Source organism: Lipophrys pholis (genome assembly GCF_963383615.2).
Source record: "Lipophrys pholis genome assembly, chromosome: 7".
Lineage (NCBI taxonomy): Eukaryota > Metazoa > Chordata > Actinopteri > Blenniiformes > Blenniidae > Lipophrys > Lipophrys pholis.
In genome coordinates, this window is record NC_137638.1 from 18,035,444 (window position 1) to 18,056,141 (window position 20,698).

Genomic DNA, 20,698 nt, shown 5'->3' on the forward strand with positions numbered 1-20,698 from the left:
TTGGCACAAACAAATGAAATAAATTGCAAAATGCTGTTCCTATTTTTAACTCCCGTTGACAGTATGTTTGTGTAGCATATATGGCATCTATGTAGTGTGTGGAATAATTTCAGCCTTTGTTGCCCTCATCCAAAACAGGTTTGTACACCCAATTTGACTGAAAATAAAGACAATGAAAACTTTGAACTTTCAAAAGGGTTTATTTAGGAAACACTACTACGATATAAATAATAGTGGTTTACAACAGCTGGTCAGTACCTTGGATGATAACAAAAAAAAAAAAAGGCAAAAAATTTCCATTGATGAAAAATTGTAAAAATCTACAAATCTAAAGTCCCCATAAGAAAATGAAATCCAATTATATACATAATTATGTACAATGCTTAAGAAAAAAATGTCCAGTTTTCTGTACAGAGAAAGTTTTTTTCACGTCTGCATGATCATGTTTGAGACATAACTCTAAAAGAGCTTTTGTCCTTTTGTGTGCTTGACAGGGGAAAAAAAAAAATTCTGATTAGTGTTCATAATTCTGAAACATTTAAATCACTGCACTATAAACTACGGAACCACACCAGTCAAAAACAGTATCAGTGGGGTTTAGAAGAAACTCACACTCCTTCGCCATCTTGTGCCAAATCACAGTGTGATGAAACTATTTGGGGTCAGTGTGTTTTGCTTCCCCTGCGGCCTTATAGGATCCGTGTGCAGGATTCAGGCTGATTCCGCCGTAACTGGAAGGGAAAAGGACTACCAACTGCGTAGGTTATGCAGTTGGTTGCAGTTTGCAACTGCACCACTTGATGTCACTAAATCCTACACACTGACGCCAACTTTAAAGTCACACCTGCTTTCTCGTCTTGCTTGAGCATGTCAGTCAGCTGACAAACTCTTTGTTTTCTTTGCTCCTGAAGGGAGGCAACTCCTCTTTTAGAGTAAGGACTCATCTGTGTGTTTCACACACGGCAATAACAACTTTAGAGCCAGAAAAACAAAATGACTACTATGTGGGGACCAAAAGTCTCTGGAATTCTCCACAGAAGTTGTGTTTTGTCGCTATACACAGTAAACAATAAAAAAAAAAAGAAAAAAAGAACTCTATGTGCTGAGTGGGGGCTGAGCACAGTAAGAATATAACAACTAACACTTGTCATTTTGAAATGTGTCTTTCCACTCGTGTTGCAGTTCTCTGGCACTCAGAGTTAAGATCGGTCCAGCTATTTCAGGTTATCCAGTTTTAAAATGGCTCGGCTTCAATACATTTTTTCTCTCTTTTTCATCCACAGTATTAGTGCAGCTGTTGCATTCGGCCTATGATTTTACATTTGTAAGTCAGAGACCAAACAGGCACCAGTCCTAGGTGCTATTTTCTGTCACACTAGAACAGTGTGAGGAGGATGCCGTCGGGGCTGATGGTGGACTGGCGCTCTGGACTGGAGAGCCGTCTTTAGGCCAGTGGCGTCGACTCAGACTCTGTTGCAGTTCGTCCAGTTCGGAGGGTAGTGGGATTCCCAGCTCCTGGTTGAGGGAAAGTGCTTCAAACCAGTCCTCCAGCTTCTGGAAAGGTGGACTAAGAGAAGGACAGTAGAAGGAGGGGAAAGGATCAGTGACGGCTTTGAGGTGAAAACCCGACTGACGAGCCGAGACAAAACAGGAGGAAGTAATCGAGCTGCTGAGGCGTGTCGCTGTGCAGGCACGCCTGGATGGCATCTGAAATAGGTTGGTCGTTTCTCGTTTAACTGCTTCTTCACAGTTACTGTTCGTATGGACTGCAATATAATACTGCTTTAAAATGACTTACCTGTTGAGTTGTGTGTGTTCAGCCCAACATGTCTACTGTCCAGCAGCTCTGCAAATATTCTCTTTTTACTCATTACAACAGCAGCTGGTACTCACCGGGTGTCTGGTGTGAGATCACAACAGGCCACAGCCAGGGGAAAGAACACTGGAGGACAATCTTCCGGGACAAACTTCTCCACAAATTTGCCAACATTTAGGCCAAAGTCAAGAGTCCTTGGGAGGCACTCTGGGTCTGCATAGACTTTTCCAATGATCTGAATCACAACATAAGATGATTTAAAAAAAAAAAAAAAAAAAAAAAAAAAAAAAAGGTGAGCGTTTTAATGAATAAAGAGAAACACTTTTCAGTCTGAATAAAAACAGTCTTACCTCACAAAGCACAATTCCAAAGGAGAAAATATCCACCTTCTCATCATAGCGTTTCCCTGAAATTACATTGAATAAGTAAATCTGCCCTCTGATCCTCATAGCTGATCAGCCTCTGCGCATCCCGTTGGTTAATATAATTTTCATCATAGGCTCACCATTTAACATCTCAGGGGCCATCCAGTAAGGGTTTCCAACCACAGTGTATCGCTTCTTCCGGTCAATACGTCGAAATACCCTCTTCTTGTTGGAAGGCTTTTCAGGGGACGGTTTTACCTTCTCATCCACGATCAGTCGGGACAGGCCAAAGTCAGCCACGACCACAGTGTTGTCCTGCAGAAACAAAAACACTTAGATGGCAGCTGGTCATGAGAGAATGTGTTTCATCTGCTCTCTTTTGAGGTTACTCGAAGGATTTGGATAAAGTTTTGCCCCGGATGGCCATCCTGACACAATCTGGGCAGTTGGGTTTCAGGTTTTGCTCAGAGACCTGACCTGTTGGCAGTGGGATTCAAACCAGCGATATCCTGGTTACAAGCTTGAGGCCATTACTGCCCAGATCATAACCAATAATACTTTTGGAGACACACATCTTATCCTAATGTGTGCTCTTATGGGAGGGAACAGTGAATATCTGATAAGTGTGCTTCAAAATAGCAGGTAATCAGATGTCAGATCACCTACCAATTTCACCAGGCAGTTGAGAGAATTGAGGTCTCTGTGGATGATGCTCATTGAGTGCAGGTAAGCCTGAAAGAAAGAGCAAAAAATTATATAAATGTCAGGAAAGAGAGAAAGAATGAAAAACAGACCATGAAATTATATTTATATTCGGAGTTTGATATTCAGTTGGAAGCAATCCTTGGATAATTGAGCCAGTTTAACATACAATAAACGATCATATAGGTGGGATGAAAAGCTACGGTAGTTACAGGTGCAAGACATTGTTAAAAAACTGTCTAAAGGGTTTAAAATGGTGCATCTCAAATGCTTTGGATGGCAGTGAGAATGATGTGCCTTGGGAGGAGCAACCGGAGCACGAGAGTAACGATTGCTGGAGTGAAGCCAACGAGGCAGATCTATGACAAGAATAAGCCGAGGACACTGGAGACTTAATACAAAATAATATATGAAGAGTAAACATAGAAGAAGCTCGGGAGGGTTACATCGTTAAACTTGCACATGCCCAGTTACAGGTATTTAAAAATGTTCTCAGCTACTTCATTCTACATGTTTTTATTTTAGAAAATAAAGTTATGTCTAAATAAAAAACTAAACTTGGTCTGAAAAACCTTTTTCCAAAAATGACATTACTAAAAGGCATACTTAAGTGTATTTTACACACTTTAATCTACTTCATTACTTTTAAAACCAAAGGTTGTTACTGAGCATGACCACAATTGGAATTAATATTCAAGCGTTTGTTTTGCATTTTAGTTGCGGCCGTATAAACAAATTTGTTTAGGAAACAAATTCCCACAGTGTAAGTTTCATACTCTTTTTTTGTTGGTTGAAGAAATGTGCTTTCATCATCGATATTCTATCGTGGAAAATTTAATTAAATGACTGCTACTAAAAATGTAACTATGTGTGATTAGAAAGTAAGCAATACTTTAAATACTAACATTTGAGAAAAGTGTTACCTACCTTTACCTTAGTATTTTCACTTGTAAATATGTTTAATCTTGACAACAGTTGTCCAAACTGTATCTATGTTGTCCAAAAAACTTCTATTTCGAGCTCCACAAACTGTTTCATTTTGATAAGTTCGCTACCTGAACAAGCTGCTTATCAGACACTGAACATCACGCTGACAAGAACAGCAGGTGAACAGCTCACTAATGACAATGAGGTGGTATGAGGTCGACCTACCATGCCAGACGCGATGCTCTTCGCGAAGCTCACCCTTTGTTCCCATGGAAACGGGTCCTGTGGCAAAAAAAGGAAACAAAAGAGAAATTAAGAGAAATTAGGAGGCCATGACAGAGGTTACTGCAAACGCGACTCTGCAACAAGTTAGAAACAGTAGAAATCCACAAGGTTGAGGAATTCTCCCACATATACTCAAAACGTTTCCACTGATAAAACACACTCCCTCTGCTCAACCGACCAATGTGACAGACTCTACAGCCCCGGGAATCTTTAAATTAAACCTGGGAACTAAAACCCTTCTGCTTTCCTGTCTGAGCTGGTGGAAACACAAAGCAGCCCATCAGCGAGCTCAGAGCCCTTCATCAGTGCAGTTTATTTTAGGTCCCTCCTCTGAGCTGCACCTCCTTCACTGCTCACTGAAGGATTTCTTTCTTCTTCTGTGGAAACATGAAGATGAGGTTCATGTGAAGAAGCAAGTTTGACTCACCACGTCTCTGATGAAATCCTTTAAAGTGCCGCCCTCAATAAACTCAGTTATCAAATTGAGCCTCTTGTCCTTGTAGAGCACGCCGATGAACTTCAAGACGTGGGGATGATCGAGGTTTCGCATAACTTTGACCTGAAAATTAAATGTAGATGGTTCGGATCATGATAAGCAAGTTATTCTTAATCTGTTATGATGAAGTGAAACTCAATCCTTGAGACAAAAACAAAAAAAACTCTTTAAATACAATAAAGGTTATTCAAGAAGAAGAAAAAAAAAAAGAAGGAAAAGTCAAAGAGAAGTGATTGTCGGGACATGTGGTGTGCTTTCAGTTGTGTTAATAAACAACAGAGACAGTCGAGTCTGTTCAGTCTGTGACAAAGTGCCAGCCTCCAGCTGCAGATTACCGACCTCTTTCAGAAAGGTTTTCTGGGTCTCTTCGTCACAGCGAATCAGCTCCTTCATCACCATCACCTCTCCTGTGGCTTTATGAGTCACCTGTGTGGTGCAAACGGAGCAACATACCCTTCAGTTAAAGCTGCTGGAATAAAACACACACCGATAAGCTGACTGAAGTTGAGGCTGACCTTGATGGCCTGTCCGAAAAAGCCTTTCCCCAAGATCTCTCCATGTATGAGGTCACAAGGTCGGAAAATGCGGTGAGAGCAGCTGTTGGGGGATCTCAAGGACTCGGAGCGTCCGATGTCTCGTGTGATGAAAAGTGTCTCTCTCGGAGAGTTTGGCCCTGGTGACTTACACGTGCTGTTGCTGCGTCTGAAATGAAGGAGAACGTTGATTCGAGAATAATGTAACGTTCTCCTTTATCCTTCAGAGACTCATCGCGGCGACTCCGTCATACCTCAGAGATCTCCTCTTGAGTGTGGTTTCTTCAACCACGTCTGGTCTCTCCAGGACCGCGTCAGCCGGTGAGGACAAACGCATGCGGGAGGTGGCTGGAGCGCCGAGCTGTCTGGGTGACCCGAGTCTGAGCCGGTCTAACCGCTGCCTGACGGGGTCGTACTCTATTAGCAGCTGCAGCGTGTGACTGGTATGGTGAATGAGATCGTCCACCTACATGAAAAATGACGGCAGAGTTTTAGGAGTAATTCTTTTCAGTTGTGTGGCATACTTTCCTCAGGATAAACTACTTCAATGAAATCAAAGCAGCGGCAGACAAATTGCGACAGTTTTACATTGGAGCTTCCAATTAGTCGAAGTGGTAAATCAAGTAAGCGCTTCATGATATTAAATAAACAAGCAAAATGCGACACGAACAATAAGATTCAAGATAAATACAAATGCTTAAGAAGATGATGTCTTTGAGATTTGTTGATTCAAATACCAGTGCACTCTCTCACTCTTAATGTACACAAGCCGTGACTAAGTTTGGTTTTAGCCCCTCTTTCCTTTTTTCCCCATCACATGTGCATGAAGTTTCCACCATCAGTGAATCAGCAGCAGAGGAGCAGTTTGTTCACTTTTCTTTTTTAATCACCATTTCTTGATTAAAATTTTTTTCCCAAACTCAAATGCATCGTACAACAAAGAAGGGGTGTAATCGGCCGCAACACCCCTCTCAGTCATGGTGTTACACAGTTATAACTTAACAGAAACACAAAACCAAAAAGTAGAAATACTAATCGACACTGAACCAATCGTACAAATGTCTGCTGAAAACTTTCTACTGAGTTCTGATGGAGCCGCTGACAGCAGAAGACTAAATGATGTTACTGTGTTCACCTGGCCACTGTACACACAGAGTGAAGTTGTTTGATTGGGTATTAGCACGTCACAAATAGTGTAACCTCTATTTTGATTAGCTGTTGTTTATTATTAAAGATCACAGCTTGAAAGCAACTGAATAGCACTTAATGACCTTTTGAAGAATTATATAATAAAGATAGTTATAAAAGTCACAAAAAATTTCCAAAGTCCTAGTAAAATATAAAAGAAAATTCAACCTGTAATACTGTAATATTGGAAATCGTGCATGCATGACATCGTGGGAAAACGAGACTTTAAATGCAGTTACCCAGCATACCTCCCTCTGAGTTTTAGTGTGTTCAAGTATGTATAAATGACTGAGGAATGAGAAGAATGCCAAAACTCATATGTGCGGCTGCATGAACAAAACAAGAACAGTTATGGAGAATGCACTGAAGGAATGCATCACTGAGGAATCTTATTAACATGCCACAGCAGCTCAATCAGTTTAACTGGACTTGGTCATATGTCAAAGACATATGACCAAGTCCAGTTGAAATGATTAATTTGCAATGAGATGGATCCTGCTTTGACAAATAAGAAGATGCATAGAGGATCTCATTGATCCATTTTACTGAATGTATCATGCTCAAGTATCACTCTATGAGTGAGTTACTACTAGCAATGCCTCAACTCACCTCCTCCTCCATCAGCGTCCCGACAGGTAGGCCATTGATCTCCAGGATCCTGTCTCCCACATGGATAGCATTTCGCACTTCTGGGCTAATAAGCATCCCTCTGACCCTGGAAGAATCAGAATGTCAGCATGACACAGAAGAAGAAGAGCATAGATCTATAGCAAGTATGTTCAAGAGATCAGTCAGACAGAAGAACCTCAAACCTTCGCACGCAACAATGAACCACCAATAACAACTTTTTCTTTCAGTGGTTCACTTACACACCAGCTATTCAGCAAACCCATAATCAGACTTACGTAAAGCATTACTCACACCATTTTCGCAGGACAGGCACAATGAACTTGCCACTTACTCTTTGACCAGAACGCTCGCTGAGCCGCTGACGTCCCTCATGACGGAAACGGAGAAGCCCCGTTTGCCATTGGCGGCAGAGGGGATTGAGACGAGGGTCACCGTGTGGGGCAGCGAGTCCAGGACTGACTCATGTGAGCGTTTTTCCAACATTGGCGTAAGGATCACCTGCTTGTAGCACTTTCCACTGTACACATGAGAAGATGGAAGAGATTTCCACATTAAAACGTTCATGTCTGTGGCAAATTACTGTTTCAAGAATGGAAAATGTATTTGTGCATTAACCCGATGATGCAGTCTAATAGCTATTAAAATGTTCCTGCATACTGATGTGAATATCACATAAAGCTACTGAAGACAGACGTGCGCAGGTGACTTACCAGTAGAGTTTTGACCTTTCCACCAGGGCGTAAGTATCCCTGTCTTCAATCACCACCTTACAGCTCAGGCAAACAAAACATTCAGGGTGGTACTTGTATTCTCCGGCCACCTGCAACCAGAAACAAACCAGCTAAATTCCCATCAAGCAAGGAGCAGAACTGATTAAAGAGTCGGCTGTCCTGTTCTTGTGTGCTCTGCTCCTCAGGTTTGAGTGTGTTGGGTAGCGTGCTGCTTCGCCGACTCCTCCCACCGTGACACAGTGGCTAACACCTGCTTCGCCTGTCTGGGAGCTGCTATGACGTCATGCGTGCAGGTCTGAGCCGCTTGTGTTGTTGCCGATCTCGCTTTTGATCCGTTGAGCCACACTAACAGAATGTCGTGTGCTTTCTCCCTCATTCGCTTACACCTCCCTAATGACTGATCATTTCTCTTTCTCGAATGTATTGCACACCCCCACTCATTTAACTTCTTTTCATCTCTCCCTCATCCAAGATGAGATCATGCGCCAGCCTTTAGCAAGAAACAAATCTAAAGACACAAATAAGAAATGTCAGGATTATATCTGTATTCAATATTAAAATAACAGTGAAAAGTCTAAATATTTCCTTAGATTCATTGTGTGGAGTTAAAATGGTCTTCATCTCTTTTCCATGTATTCTAGGTTGTTGTTGACAAGTCCATTATGAGAAGATGTGAAAATAGACAAATGGAAAAATAAATAAGCATAATTACTTATAGTAAAGTGCATAAAGTCTGTATACTGTGGAGTTGCAACCTACTCCAAATAAAAAAAAGAAAAAGCATTGAGTATTCCTCCCAAAATATAAACGCTATTTCTGTTTTCTATGATCTTCTTAGGGCAGTTTTACCACCATTCAAAAGTTTTAATTTCTTCCAGCTGTTAGCAGCTTCTCTTTTTTTTTTTGTCGCAAAGCACAAAAAATACATGAATAAAAAGCAAGGTTTTTCCTCCTGTGTAGTGGGTCCTTTACTTTTGCTCCATTTCTACCATTTGTACACAGCATACCCCAAATCTTTAGGGATTTACTGAGGAGTATTGATCTGGAACGAACTTCAAATCACCACGTGATGCGTTTTTCCTCAACTTCTGCCTCAGCTCTGACTCACTACATCAGTACTGGGACGGGATCCCATGCTGCTACAGAGAAATTAAAGTGATGTCAGCCAAATCATTGTGACACCTCAGAGGTCTGTTGTAATACCCCCCCCCCCAGGCTGAGAACAGAGCCACCGCCGAGCTGCAGTCATAACCTGCCTCAGTCATGAACAGCAGGACAAAGCTGCAGAAAGTTTGAGCGTCTGGATCAAAGTGAGGGACGATTGAAGAGGGCTCATTTAGGGAAAAGGGGAAACAAGAGTCGGGTTACATAAAATGATTATTATAGGAACTCCCTGAAAGCACTAAAACAAAGCTCAATGGATGTACACATGAAGTAATAAATATACAACAATAGTGTTCTGGACTTGAATGCATACGAGGCAGCAACAGCTCTGCATGACCCTCCTCCACTGATCAGACCACAAAGATTTTCTTTCTGGCAGGGAGGCTGTGGTGCCAGCTCAGCCCTGCCAAAAACACTTGGTTTCACTGGCTGATGAAGCAAGATGCCAGTACCACATAGAAGAGGCCATTATGTGTGTTGCTTGGTGGCAAAAAGAATAACTTCAGTCTGGCTCCATGTCTGACAAAGTGACCGTGTTTGTGAACAGCGAGAGGTGTCGCTACCTGAGTTTCATCTTTCATCTTGTAGATATTGACATGAATTCAGCGGTCACTCTAACCTGTTTGACCACTTTGAGCAAGGAGACATAATATTACGGAAAAATTAGACTTCAAGAGCGCATTATTTCATTTCCCAGAATTGCACAGTATTGCTTTAATAACAAATATCTGATCTCTGCAAAGCCATGAGCACAGATCATAATATGACTGTGGGTAATATCCACAGAGTCCCTTCACCACAGAGGACTCGACGTGATGGGCTCCAAAACCACCTCATGTTCTAGCGTCCTCCCACCACATTCCCTGTGAACTCGGAGAGGTGAACTGTGGAGAACTTGTGTACGGAGCGGCAGCAGAGTGGGGCCCTCGAGGGGGAAACTAATTGAAAAGTGGAGTCTGCAGCTCATTCTGCAAAGTTCAGTGGCAGCCCATGTAAAGTATCACTCATCTGTAAATGTAATAACTGCCACAAAAACAGCCCCCTGCCTTTTAATGTGTGTTGCTCTTAGCGAGGAGCGGTAGAGAGAAGCAGGAACATAGGGAGCAATGACACGCTCTGTAGGCTTTCTGGTATTATTTAAGTAGAGGGGGTGAAATGTTGGCAATTGTTGTTACGTGATCACAGCAACACAGATGTTGAGAGCCTGGAAATCACATGTAACAAGGCGATTAAACAGTCCTGATCTATTGGTGAGGCTGAAAGCTCCTACACACTTCCATTTCAGCAATCTTAAACATTTCTCAAAAGCTACACTGTGCAACATGGATATCATAAACTGGGATACCGCATCAACTTTGACTGCATGATGTCACCCTCCAGTGAATCAGAGGTGACAATCGCAAGGACGAACGTCATCACACAAGAATGAGCATGCCCTCCTGTAAATCATCGAAATACGTCTATAAGAATTGAGTCAACAGTAGATGGAGAATGTGGATGTGGTTCATCGTTATCAATTGATAGGCTGTGACACCATTCGATCATTTTGTGCCATATTTCTGCTGGTTTAAAGCAGTGCATGTAGCGAGACGAAGGTCTTGGAAGTGTCTGTGTCAGAGGATCATCTCCGAAATGTGTGGTCACATGACTGTGACAATGTTAAAACCACACAACATATGACCGTGGTGGTTGTTAGGCTACTATATAAGAAATAATCATGACTAATCATTGTTTGTGTAGTGAGTTTCAAGTCGTCTTCTACACTAAAGAGAAGGAGCTTTCACAACCACCTCTATTATATGAATACATCACAAAGGGGAAGAAAAAAAAACAGTTTGCATTAAAATGCTATTTGTGAATCCTATAACTGAGTGATGTCACTAAAACAACTTAATATCATTATGCCTATTAAGGGAAGATTTAGAAAAGTGTGTTACAAAGCAAACAAGTGAGAAAAATTACAAAAGTTTAAGGCTAGATTGGATTGTCAGCAGAGCCATTCAGAAGAAATTGTCATGAATATTAATGCACCCAACAGAGAGAGATCCAAAACAGCCGTTTGCCTGAGAAGCTATTAAGTATAAAAAAAAAACGTTTGCTATGTTCAGATGGTTTACAACACTAAAAACTTTCACAAAGGAAATCTGTTGGAATGGCCATCAAAACCACAATCTGCCTGGCAGAAAGTGAATAAAGGATATTTGAGACAAAGAAATGAAGACATTACAGAGTCGGATAACTTTTTGTGTGACATTTTCATGAATTTGCTGGACAAACAAAAGATTACTTGTCAAAATCAGAGAAGCAATTTAAGTATCTGTCATGGATAAAGTTTAAATTCTCTTGAATACCACACTGTACTTGGATAGTTCATTTTGTTGCATCATTGATGATTGTGCAGCTCTTTTATATGTAGTCTCACAAACAAAACTCACAGTGGATACCATACCATCAGTAGAGTTGAAGTAAATTAGTTTTTTTGTTTGTTTTTATGGAAAGCACATTGTTTAACTAATTTATCTCAATACATCTAGTAGTCCACCGAGTGACAGGCAAAGATGACTTATAGCTTAAAATCTGGAAATAAGAGGGCGAAACATTGAGAGGGTTAGACGTACCATTGCAGGTCCGGTCATGAGCAGAGAGCAGCCGTGACAAAACTCTCCAAACTTTTCCCAGTAGTGTTTGCGGCAGTACAGCTTGCCATCCTTCTCGTAGTACCAGTTATTCAGGTGGTCACAGCATTCAGAACACCTAAGAAGATAAGAATCCCTGGTGGTTAAAGCTGCATTACATGAAACATGAAGAACAATGAAAACAGGAATTTCTCATATAAAAACTATCATATTGAAGGTGTTATGGCAAACTTTCAAAAGATTTATGTTACTTCCAGCCACAAATTCACAGGTTTGCCGACGACATTTGCCAGACAGTACTTCTACTCTCAACTGATTCACACAGATTTCCCACTCTGCATTATAGGCGTTAAAATGATATACGCATGATCGTCTGGTACATCAATTTAAAAAAAAAATTTTTTAAGGTGTAAAATAAAACACAGAAAGTGTTCCTGCAATCCCTTAAGCTCAAATTCCTCTTTACAACATAAATTCTACGAGCGAGTAAACTCACGTCAGCAGCACAAACAAGAAATGGCCAAATACTGAACTGATTTCATCCACCTCTCCTATACTACTTTACCCAGCGTGGGTTGCTGGGTGCTGCAGTCAATTTCAGCCAACTATGGGCGAAGGCAGAATGCACGCTAAACAAGTCGCCGGTCCATCAGAGGGCAAACAGAGAGAGACAGAAACATTCTCAATTACAGGCCATTTAGAGGCACTAATCAACTTCAAAAGTCCCCCAATTGTGAGGTCAGAGCTATAAACAATATGCTGCCAAATCAATTCAAAATATACAATTATTGCAATTAAATGAAGTATTCTGGATTATCAATTGAGCATACTGCTTATCCTTAAAACAAAACACAAGTGGGTGGAAACAGAGAGCCGTTTATACTGTGAGAAGAAACTGAGCATCAGTCCTTTGATAAGAGTTTTTGAATTCCCTGCCTTCATATCACATAAATATCATACCACCTAACTATGCTAAATAGCTAGGGCTCATATAGAAACCATCAATCCCATGACACTTCCCTACTCCGCGGTTGGATGAGGTAAGAGCACGAGCTCGCGGCATTTTCCACTCAACGACACCATGTACACTTTTCTTTGTTTAACAAGGTGTAAGGCACAGTAAATACCTTAACCCTGAGATGTGCGGGATCTAGAATGTGTGCTGTTATTAGTGCAGTGTTACAAGAGGCAAAAAAAATAAATTGTTCCACTGTGAAAAAAAAAGAAAAAAAGAAAAGAGGATCAGGCAAGGCTTCGCAGACTGTCGAGTGTAAAAACCCATTGCTTTGTGAATCCACTCAGAAACACTAAGGCTGCCAAATCTCAAGGCAATTTCCAGCACCTTAATGGGATCCAGGTTGTTTAAGGAAACATGAACACCACTGCAAGAGCCACCTATAGACAGGCTCAAAACAACTCTGCAGGGATCATCCGCTTGTTTCTTGTGCACATACTGCTGGCAATCAGTTCAAACTTCACACTGCTCATCTGTTTTCCTACGTCAGTGTAAATAATATGGAGCCACCCTGTTAACCTCGAGGTCAAAGGGTGTCAACTTTAAAACTACAACCTTGGGATCACCCAGGAGCCAGCATCATTTTCTCTGGACACATTCTTAGGAAAAACCTACTTCTATGCAACTATTCTGTCAATTTTCCTTCGACTGTTCCTCCATCTGCCGATTGACCCGAGATGTGATCTAAGAAAATATTTGACAGAGTAAGGGGCCACTTACACCTACAACATTGGGACATGGTGTTCAGAGTGAGGAATGCTAAAGCTGCTAGTGAACTGGGAAGCACCTGCAGGCGACGAGTGCTCCTTGAACAAGCTGCACTGGTTATGCAAAATGGTGGCAGCAAGTTTGACTACAATCACAGACGAGCCACTCTGTCAGAGATTTGGTTACTGAAGCATCTGCTGTCAGTTTTGTGTTGTTGCACGATTCGGACTTTGCAAATGCACAACCACTGACTAACCTTTTCTTTTAACCAGGAATACTTGCATATATGAAGTAGTTCGGCAATTACAAGGAGACAAATGGATCTCGGGGAATGAAATGTGCAGTTGAATAGGAATCTAAATGTGTTTATAGGACTGACATCTCCTGAAAACCAGATTGAAAACAGCTGGCATGACACAATACACTGGTTGTTTCAGGTAAAGCTACAATGATAATCTTCAATTTGAAACTGGTAGTTATGCTGGTCATGATATTTTGCCATTGTAGAGAAAACTTCTGTTGTTTTAATGAGAAAAAGTGTCTTAAATTATGAGTGATCATCTGGGACGCAGTACCTCTAGATACAACAGAGCCCCATCTATCACATTGCACTGTAGGTATAGTTGATCCAGGATTATTGACTTTGGCACACATTCCAAATATTTCAGAGTTTTCTGGCATTGCTTAAGAGAGAGCCGTCTTTCAAGAGAAGACCACCACATGTTGGAGAGAAAAGAACAGAGCGGAAAGAATCACAGGTCCGGAGGCTCTATCCCTGTTTTTAACATTAGTTGGCCTTAACATTAATGTGCTTATAACAAGAGTGTGAAGAGACAATCTGTTCCTCCGAGATGAAAACCTCCAATTTGACTGAAGAATAATGACATTATCTTGATGCATCACACTGCGAGGGGAAAGAATGAGAGCAGAAAGTCTGAAGCAAAGTAGTGAGTGAATAATGAGTACGCAGGCTGTTCTACTAAAACCGATGAAAAATGACACAAAATAATAACTTCTGTACATATCTAAGCTAATACACATAAAAAGCATCAGTGTTACACCGACGGCCTGTACACAGTGTACTCTGGATTTGTCTTAAGTTAGCAGGGATGGACTCCAGCTCCCCGCAACCATTGTGCTGGTATAGGATATGGATGGACGGGATTGCTGGCACATACTTAAGGCAGAAAGTAGGAACTGATTGCTGTAGTAAAATGTCAAAAGTACATTGTTCTTGCAGTATTTGAGAAGCGTGACTTCACAGAGTTTGTCTGTCATTTAATGTTTTTTTAAAATGTGAAAGTTCCCCACTTATTATTAACAGTATATTTGAGGCAATTCAGCATTAACAAAGCTGGGCGTGATGAAATACTGGCTCACTTTATGAGGCCTGTTATGGACTTGGCAACTTCAATGATGGGCTCCACCTTTCCCTTCACACAGAGTAAGACTGGTACGAATAACAAATTAATATGTGAATGGTTATTTTCTTAATTTGAATGAGAGAAAAAAATCTCCCTGCTACGATGTTACAGATTCAAATAAATTGCCAATTATCGTTTAGTTGTTGGTTTAAAGATTTAGCAGATGTTTTCTTCTGAAGAAGCCATGTGCCTCTGACTGTTCATACAGCACAAACAGTCTCAGATAGAAGTCATAATCTGAGTAAATGTTGTCAGGCAAACATGGAGTCTAACAGAATGTTAGTACAAACACGCAGGACTAATAAGTGACAGGTAATTATCAGTATCAATATTACCCTGTGATATCATTGTACTCAATCTGTGCCATTAGATATATGCACATAAGGACAAAAGTTCAGTGTGCAAAGATATAATGAATGTTTAACACTTATCTGTTCATGTGCAGCAGAGAAAACTGAGTTAATCCAGCTTTTCCCGTGCATGAGGCATTCCTTGGCAAAATAAAAACCTGATAAACTACAATTATAGTCCATTATATGACGAGAACACCTAGATGAAGTGATGTTAACATGCTTATGAAAACACCTTACTTCCCTCGAAATGTGTTCTGAATGAAGGGCGGGCATACTAAACTCAGGTGGTTGTTCAGAGAACAATGCAATCATCCTGCCTGCACAAACACTACAAAGTCAACATTACTCATTTCCTCAAATCCACATTCCTGCTGGAGTATATTCTTTTGATGGCGAGCAGAGATAGTAAGAGAGAGACCTTCACAAGTGGCCTGCAGGGACATGGGGGTGTTCCACTTTTAATGGGACTTGTTATCTCAGTGTGTGTGACTGCTGTGTGTGCAGTGATTTCCAGAATAGATCTATAGTCTTAAAAGTAAATCTTAGGATAGTCCAAAGTCATTGAAGACTGAATAATTGCTCACACGAATATCCTAAATAGATTTTATATCTTGGATAGACTTTATAAAGTTACCTTACAGAGTTGATTTAGCTTAGTTTTCCTTTATATTTTGCTTTTGACTGAAGAAACATTGGACTGCATAAAAGGTGTTAAAGATAAGATGAACTGAATTAAGCTTATATAAAATGCAAACATCAGCCTTTGATGTCAGCAGGTAGGTGTATATGAGGGTTAAGGCCAAGAAACGGACTAGAGTGGCCACAAATACATTTTTTAAAATTCTCTAACTACATGTTTCTCAGCCTTTCATGTTGTAGGTCACAGTTGCCTTATGGCCACTGTAGACTGGGGCTGAAAAGAAAACTAACAACATAGTTGTTGATCAGTTTTCAGGTAATTATCCAATGAATTATTACCACGTTTCTGAAGTGCACACCACTTAAGATAAACCAAATTCAAAAATATAATTTGCCTTTTCTGTAATTTCTCGTGTATCGGTAATTGATTCATTGCAGAAAACCTAGCTGAGCATCGATCATCAGCGTATATTCAACCCACCCCTGCTCTGCGGTCAAGTATGAAGATAAGATCTGCAGCACTCCACAGTCTGGGAGAAGAATAAGAAACCAACTTTCTTTGGAATAAAACGACAACAAAGCAGCAGTCCACGTCTGAGACAGAGGACTCGCGTCTCTGAATCGCTGTCTAGGAATGCAGAAAGCAGCAAAGTCCAACATGCCATTACCTATAGGGCTCAATAACGCTGCAAGGTTTACTGGAACAAGAGTGACGTCGGCTCTGAAGAATGTTAAAGTAGGTGGAGGTACAAGGAGGGCAGAGTGGCAGCATGTGCACAATAGAGAACAGGAACAAAACAGGGAATCACAACGGCAAGGACATTTTCTTTAGTGTATTTCAAGAGTTACATATCGCACAGATGTAAGCAGTGATCAGGGTCATTTAACCTTCATATATGACTTTAAAGAATAGAACATTTCATGCAAAAATATCACCATAGTAGCATTTACAAAAAACAAACAAAAAGCAGTGAGTAGCACAGCTGTCTGAGGGTCTTTGCCTCGGAGATAAAAGTAGCAGTGAGTTAGTGAAGAGTCAGCGTTTGGAAAGAGTGAAATCCAGGTTATGTAAGGACACGGCTAGACTCTGGCTCGAAACTCAGAGACAGACATTTTAGCTGACAGAAACAGACAACCCAATCAATGGTAAATTTACTCTATTCTTAGATTCTCTCGACATGCCAGAAAGAGCTCCAGAGCTAAACCTGGCTAATTTTTGGATATACTTCTCGGCATGGGGCCTCCGAGAGACAAAAAAGCTGCACGCTATGAGCTCCATTTACATTCTGAGACATCCAGTTTTACTGTTTTATAAGGTTAAAGCTACTGGTTATGTGAAGTTATTCTTTTGTGATCTTGGGTTCTCTCAGCGTATGTCTCTGTTCACACTTTTATACTATTGTGCAATTATCCTTTTTTTAATTTATATATACACTTGCCTTTGTGCTTAAATTTCTATGTTGAAAGACTTGGGAGGTCTGTCTGTGCAGAGTTTACATGTCCCCCCTGTACATGCATGGATTTTCTTCTGGGAACCATGGTTTCTTGCCATTGTCCCAAAACAAGTACTTGAGGTTAATTGACCTCAAAGTACGAATGTCTTAGCGTTTTCCCTGTGATGTACTGGAACCCTGATGAGGAGTACCCTGCCTCCCCCACCCACAGTCAACAAACTTGATTATGAGTACACTATATATTTATACTGAGTACACTGTGGCTGCTTACGTACCATGAGTGGACTTGCTAACATGATATCGTCAGGCAAATTCTATGCTTGGTGTATTGTAACGAATCTTTTTGCATTTTAAACACGAAAAGAAAGTAGGTTGTGAATGTTAAATGTGTGCGACTGACTGTTCTTCTCTGTTTGCCAGGCGTAACCTGCTGACCTGTAGGTAGTGTACCCTGTCAGCTTGGATGAAGATGCGTTGATGGATGACCAGTTCTTTTACTTGAACTACAATGAAACTTGATTTTTGTGTCTAATTGTTGTTTGTGTGTTTTATTTTATGCTTTGTGTGGTAAAGCCGTCTGTATAATGTGTATGAATAAAAAGCAATAGCTATCGATCATTTGAGATTATTAGTTCAGCTCCTGCTGGACTTTCTGCTCCTTACATCTGAAATGGAGTGATAATCCTGCGCAGTCAGCTGAAACCTCACATGATGCTTGTGTCCGGCAACAGTTTGATAACAGCCTGAGCCATGTTATCTCACCTGGAAATCGGTGAATGTTAACTGTCAATACTCTGCAAGTGTGAAGTTATGCTGGACTGAGAAGAGAGCAGGTTCACTGCTCCACACACTGATATCTCACCATGGGGCAGTGACCTGTGAAAACCACATCATGTCCACAGTGGCAATCATTAAGCTTCAGAGCAAAAAGGAACAAAGTCCTCATGACAGATCTATATTCAAAGCCCCGGCCTCCCCACGCAAAGGTCTGCCAACCATGACAGTGACAGGAAAAGCACAAAGTGTAGAGCATTTTGTATGGAAAAGCACAGAAACAATGGCGATCTGTTACCTTCTGTGTGGACTTATGGGAGAAACTTCTGGGAATATCTACAAAGCCATTTATAACTACACACACACACACACACACAGAGAGAGAGAAACTGGTCGACATACTGACCAGGGGAAGAAAAAGCCCTCGTGATTGTGTCCATGCCTATTTTCTTTCCATTTTAACACTGTGCAGATTTACAGTCCAGAGGATAGGAAGAGTGTAAAATCCTAAAGTGGCTTCACTTACTGAAAGCAGGAGTTGTGCCAAGTGTCCTGATGGACTTTGATGTGAAAGGAGTCTTGGATTTCTCCTCCACATCCCACACAGTAAGAGTGACCTGCGGAGCAAGATATCAGGCTTTGATTAAGCAGTAAGCAGAAAGACTGGTTCAACCAAGAGGCAAGGAGCAAACAACAGGTTTGTCCGCAGAAGCAATGAAACAGCAAATAAAGACGCGCTTTAATAAAGACGCTGCATTGAATCCAGCCGCGTTGTAAAACGATAAGCGAAGGGAAACAATCACATCCAGTGTAGAGTTACAACCTGAAAATACCCCTCACCTTCTGTTTCCTCCATTTACTTTGTTAAAGTGTCGTCGATACTCGGGTCTTTTCACAAAGGTCTCATGGTGGAGCGCTGTCATGAAGCGCTTCAATCCGTGACTCCTGTCCGTGTCTCCCAGCAGCAGTCCCGGACTCTCCGTCCTCAACACCTCGGGAACAAACGAACGTCTTGAAAGCTCCTCAGAAAACACCGGAGTGGAAATGCTCCTGGATGGATGGAGCCGCTCTCCGCCGCTGGCAGGGCAACTGACGTAATGCAGTCCCCAAATTCCTGTACGGAGAGCGGAAAGGCTCAAAGCAGCACCTGGAACAGAGCGGAAGCGGAAGGCCGCCCGCAGCCTGCAGACACGAGGCGGTGGCGCCATCTGGAGGCCACAGGCACACTCTGCAATGGCCAGGAATGAAAGAATGAAAGAGCCAACAGTCATGTGGATCTCCAAAACATAGCGCATGCAATCTTCAACATTGAGATAACACAGTTTGGCAATGTTTCAATATCGTTTCTCAGTTTCTCTCTCTCTCTCTCTCTCTCTCTCTCTCTCTCTCTCTCTCTCTCTCTCTCTCTCTCTCTCTCTCTCTCTCTCTGTGTCCCCATACCTGGGAATGAAGCTCCAGAAGTGAAGAATGTCTGTCATCTCTCTCCATGGCTTTTTTCAAAAAGAAAAAAGGAAAAAAAAAAAGTGCTCCAATGAGCGAATCAGAAATCGAACCGATAAAGTGTCATTAGGGTTTAGCCAATCCCAATCAAGGAAGGCCCTCACCTTGGTCCACCCACAGCTCTGCTCTGGCACATGGCACAAAGACAGGAAGTACTTCCTCCTCTTCCCAAGATGGGCATGTGGGGGCGGAGACCATCCAGCTCACCGAGACACAGCAGATTCTGAATGCAGCTCATATGATCTAATATTCAAATGGATGAAAATCGAAAGAAAGGCTGGATTTGAGGCAATAAACATTGAATACAATGTGTTTGGACCAACAACAACCAAGTGGAATTGTTGAAAAGCTGTATAATATGACTCCTGTAAGCAGCATGCTATATGAATAGATAAAATGACAGTCTGGAATTTCATACTTTTTCCACGAGACACCTGCTGAAAGACAGGAAGTCATCCAAAAAAAACGTTCACACCTGTACATTTCTTAGCTATAGTCACTAATAAACTTAACAAGCATGCCTTTGAGTGGTTTGAGGAGCGGACATGGGGAGATCATGCTGACTTGGATGCTTTGGCTTGGATTCAAATGCACACAGTAGCTTCATGTTGTGAGTTGACAGTGGTGACTCCTCGAACTTCATCCTGTCCATATGATAACGCCCCCACCCCCCCCAAAAAAAGAAAAAATTTGACTTTTGATAACTGCAAATAATATATGTAGCACAACAAGGGTGTTGTATGTTATCCCCTCCCCCCTCCCCCTCAACTTCTCTTCTCTTCTCTCTCTTCTCTTCTCTCTCTCTTTGTGCGTTCCCCCCGGTCGTGTACGGCAGCCATGCCAACTTCTGATGGAGGCGGCAACAGGAGGAGACTCCAGGTCTCTCCCTGTTGCAAGACCAAAAACTGTTCTGACTCCGAAGGATGACTCCGACAGGACAAGGGCAAAAGACAAGGAAAAAAGTAAAAAAAAATAGAAAAAAATAAATAAATGTGACTTTTAAGAAGAAAAAATTGCTACCATTTTTGGTTGACACGTTTTCAGCAAAATATGGGGAGAAATCTTTATTTCTATGCATCTATTTTTTCTTTTGTATTCTGTTGAATGTTATCACAATCAAATATTGAACAAATGCTTGAATCCTGTCGCTGGAGTGTTTCTTCTCAAATGCTGGGAAAGGTGCATGGTTTCTTAAGGCACATTTCAACTAAGCAATATTCATGCTGTTTGTGGGGACACAAATTCACTAGACCACACTTTGGCATTGATTGTAGTACACCCCAGAAATAATGTAACTGCTGCCATCACTGATTGGCCATCATTGGCATCTGCTGTTCTGGAGGTCAGTGATGTGTTTT

The 20,698-nt window shown here is 41.4% G+C and overlaps 1 protein-coding gene across 1 annotated transcript; it reads right to left on the reverse strand.

Annotated features, from left to right (window-relative positions):
• Positions 1–183: 183 nt before the first annotated feature.
• limk2 (LIM domain kinase 2) lies at positions 184–18,982 on the reverse strand. The gene is made up of 16 exons (XM_080467664.1): positions 18,681–18,982; positions 18,367–18,457; positions 11,456–11,591; positions 7,653–7,762; positions 7,274–7,459; positions 6,922–7,027; positions 5,379–5,590; positions 5,107–5,293; positions 4,931–5,017; positions 4,523–4,654; positions 4,036–4,092; positions 2,848–2,913; positions 2,322–2,496; positions 2,167–2,222; positions 1,894–2,051; positions 184–1,567 (listed from the first exon to the last, which is right to left on the reverse strand). Exons 1-16 carry the CDS (start codon positions 18,694–18,696, stop codon positions 1,354–1,356), a joined length of 1,989 nt encoding a protein of 662 aa, XP_080323790.1. The 5' UTR covers positions 18,697–18,982; the 3' UTR covers positions 184–1,353.
• Positions 18,983–20,698: the final 1,716 nt, after the last annotated feature.

Bases quoted from the DNA above. Each gene is read 5' to 3' on its own strand.
- limk2 (XM_080467664.1), bottom strand. The intron at 5,018-5,106 runs GTCAGCCTCAAC...TGCACCACACAG, and splicing joins TTTTCGGACAGGCCATCAAG to GTGACTCATAAAGCCACAGG. The intron at 4,655-4,930 runs GTCGGTAATCTG...TTTAATTTTCAG, and splicing joins AGAAAACCTTTCTGAAAGAG to GTCAAAGTTATGCGAAACCT.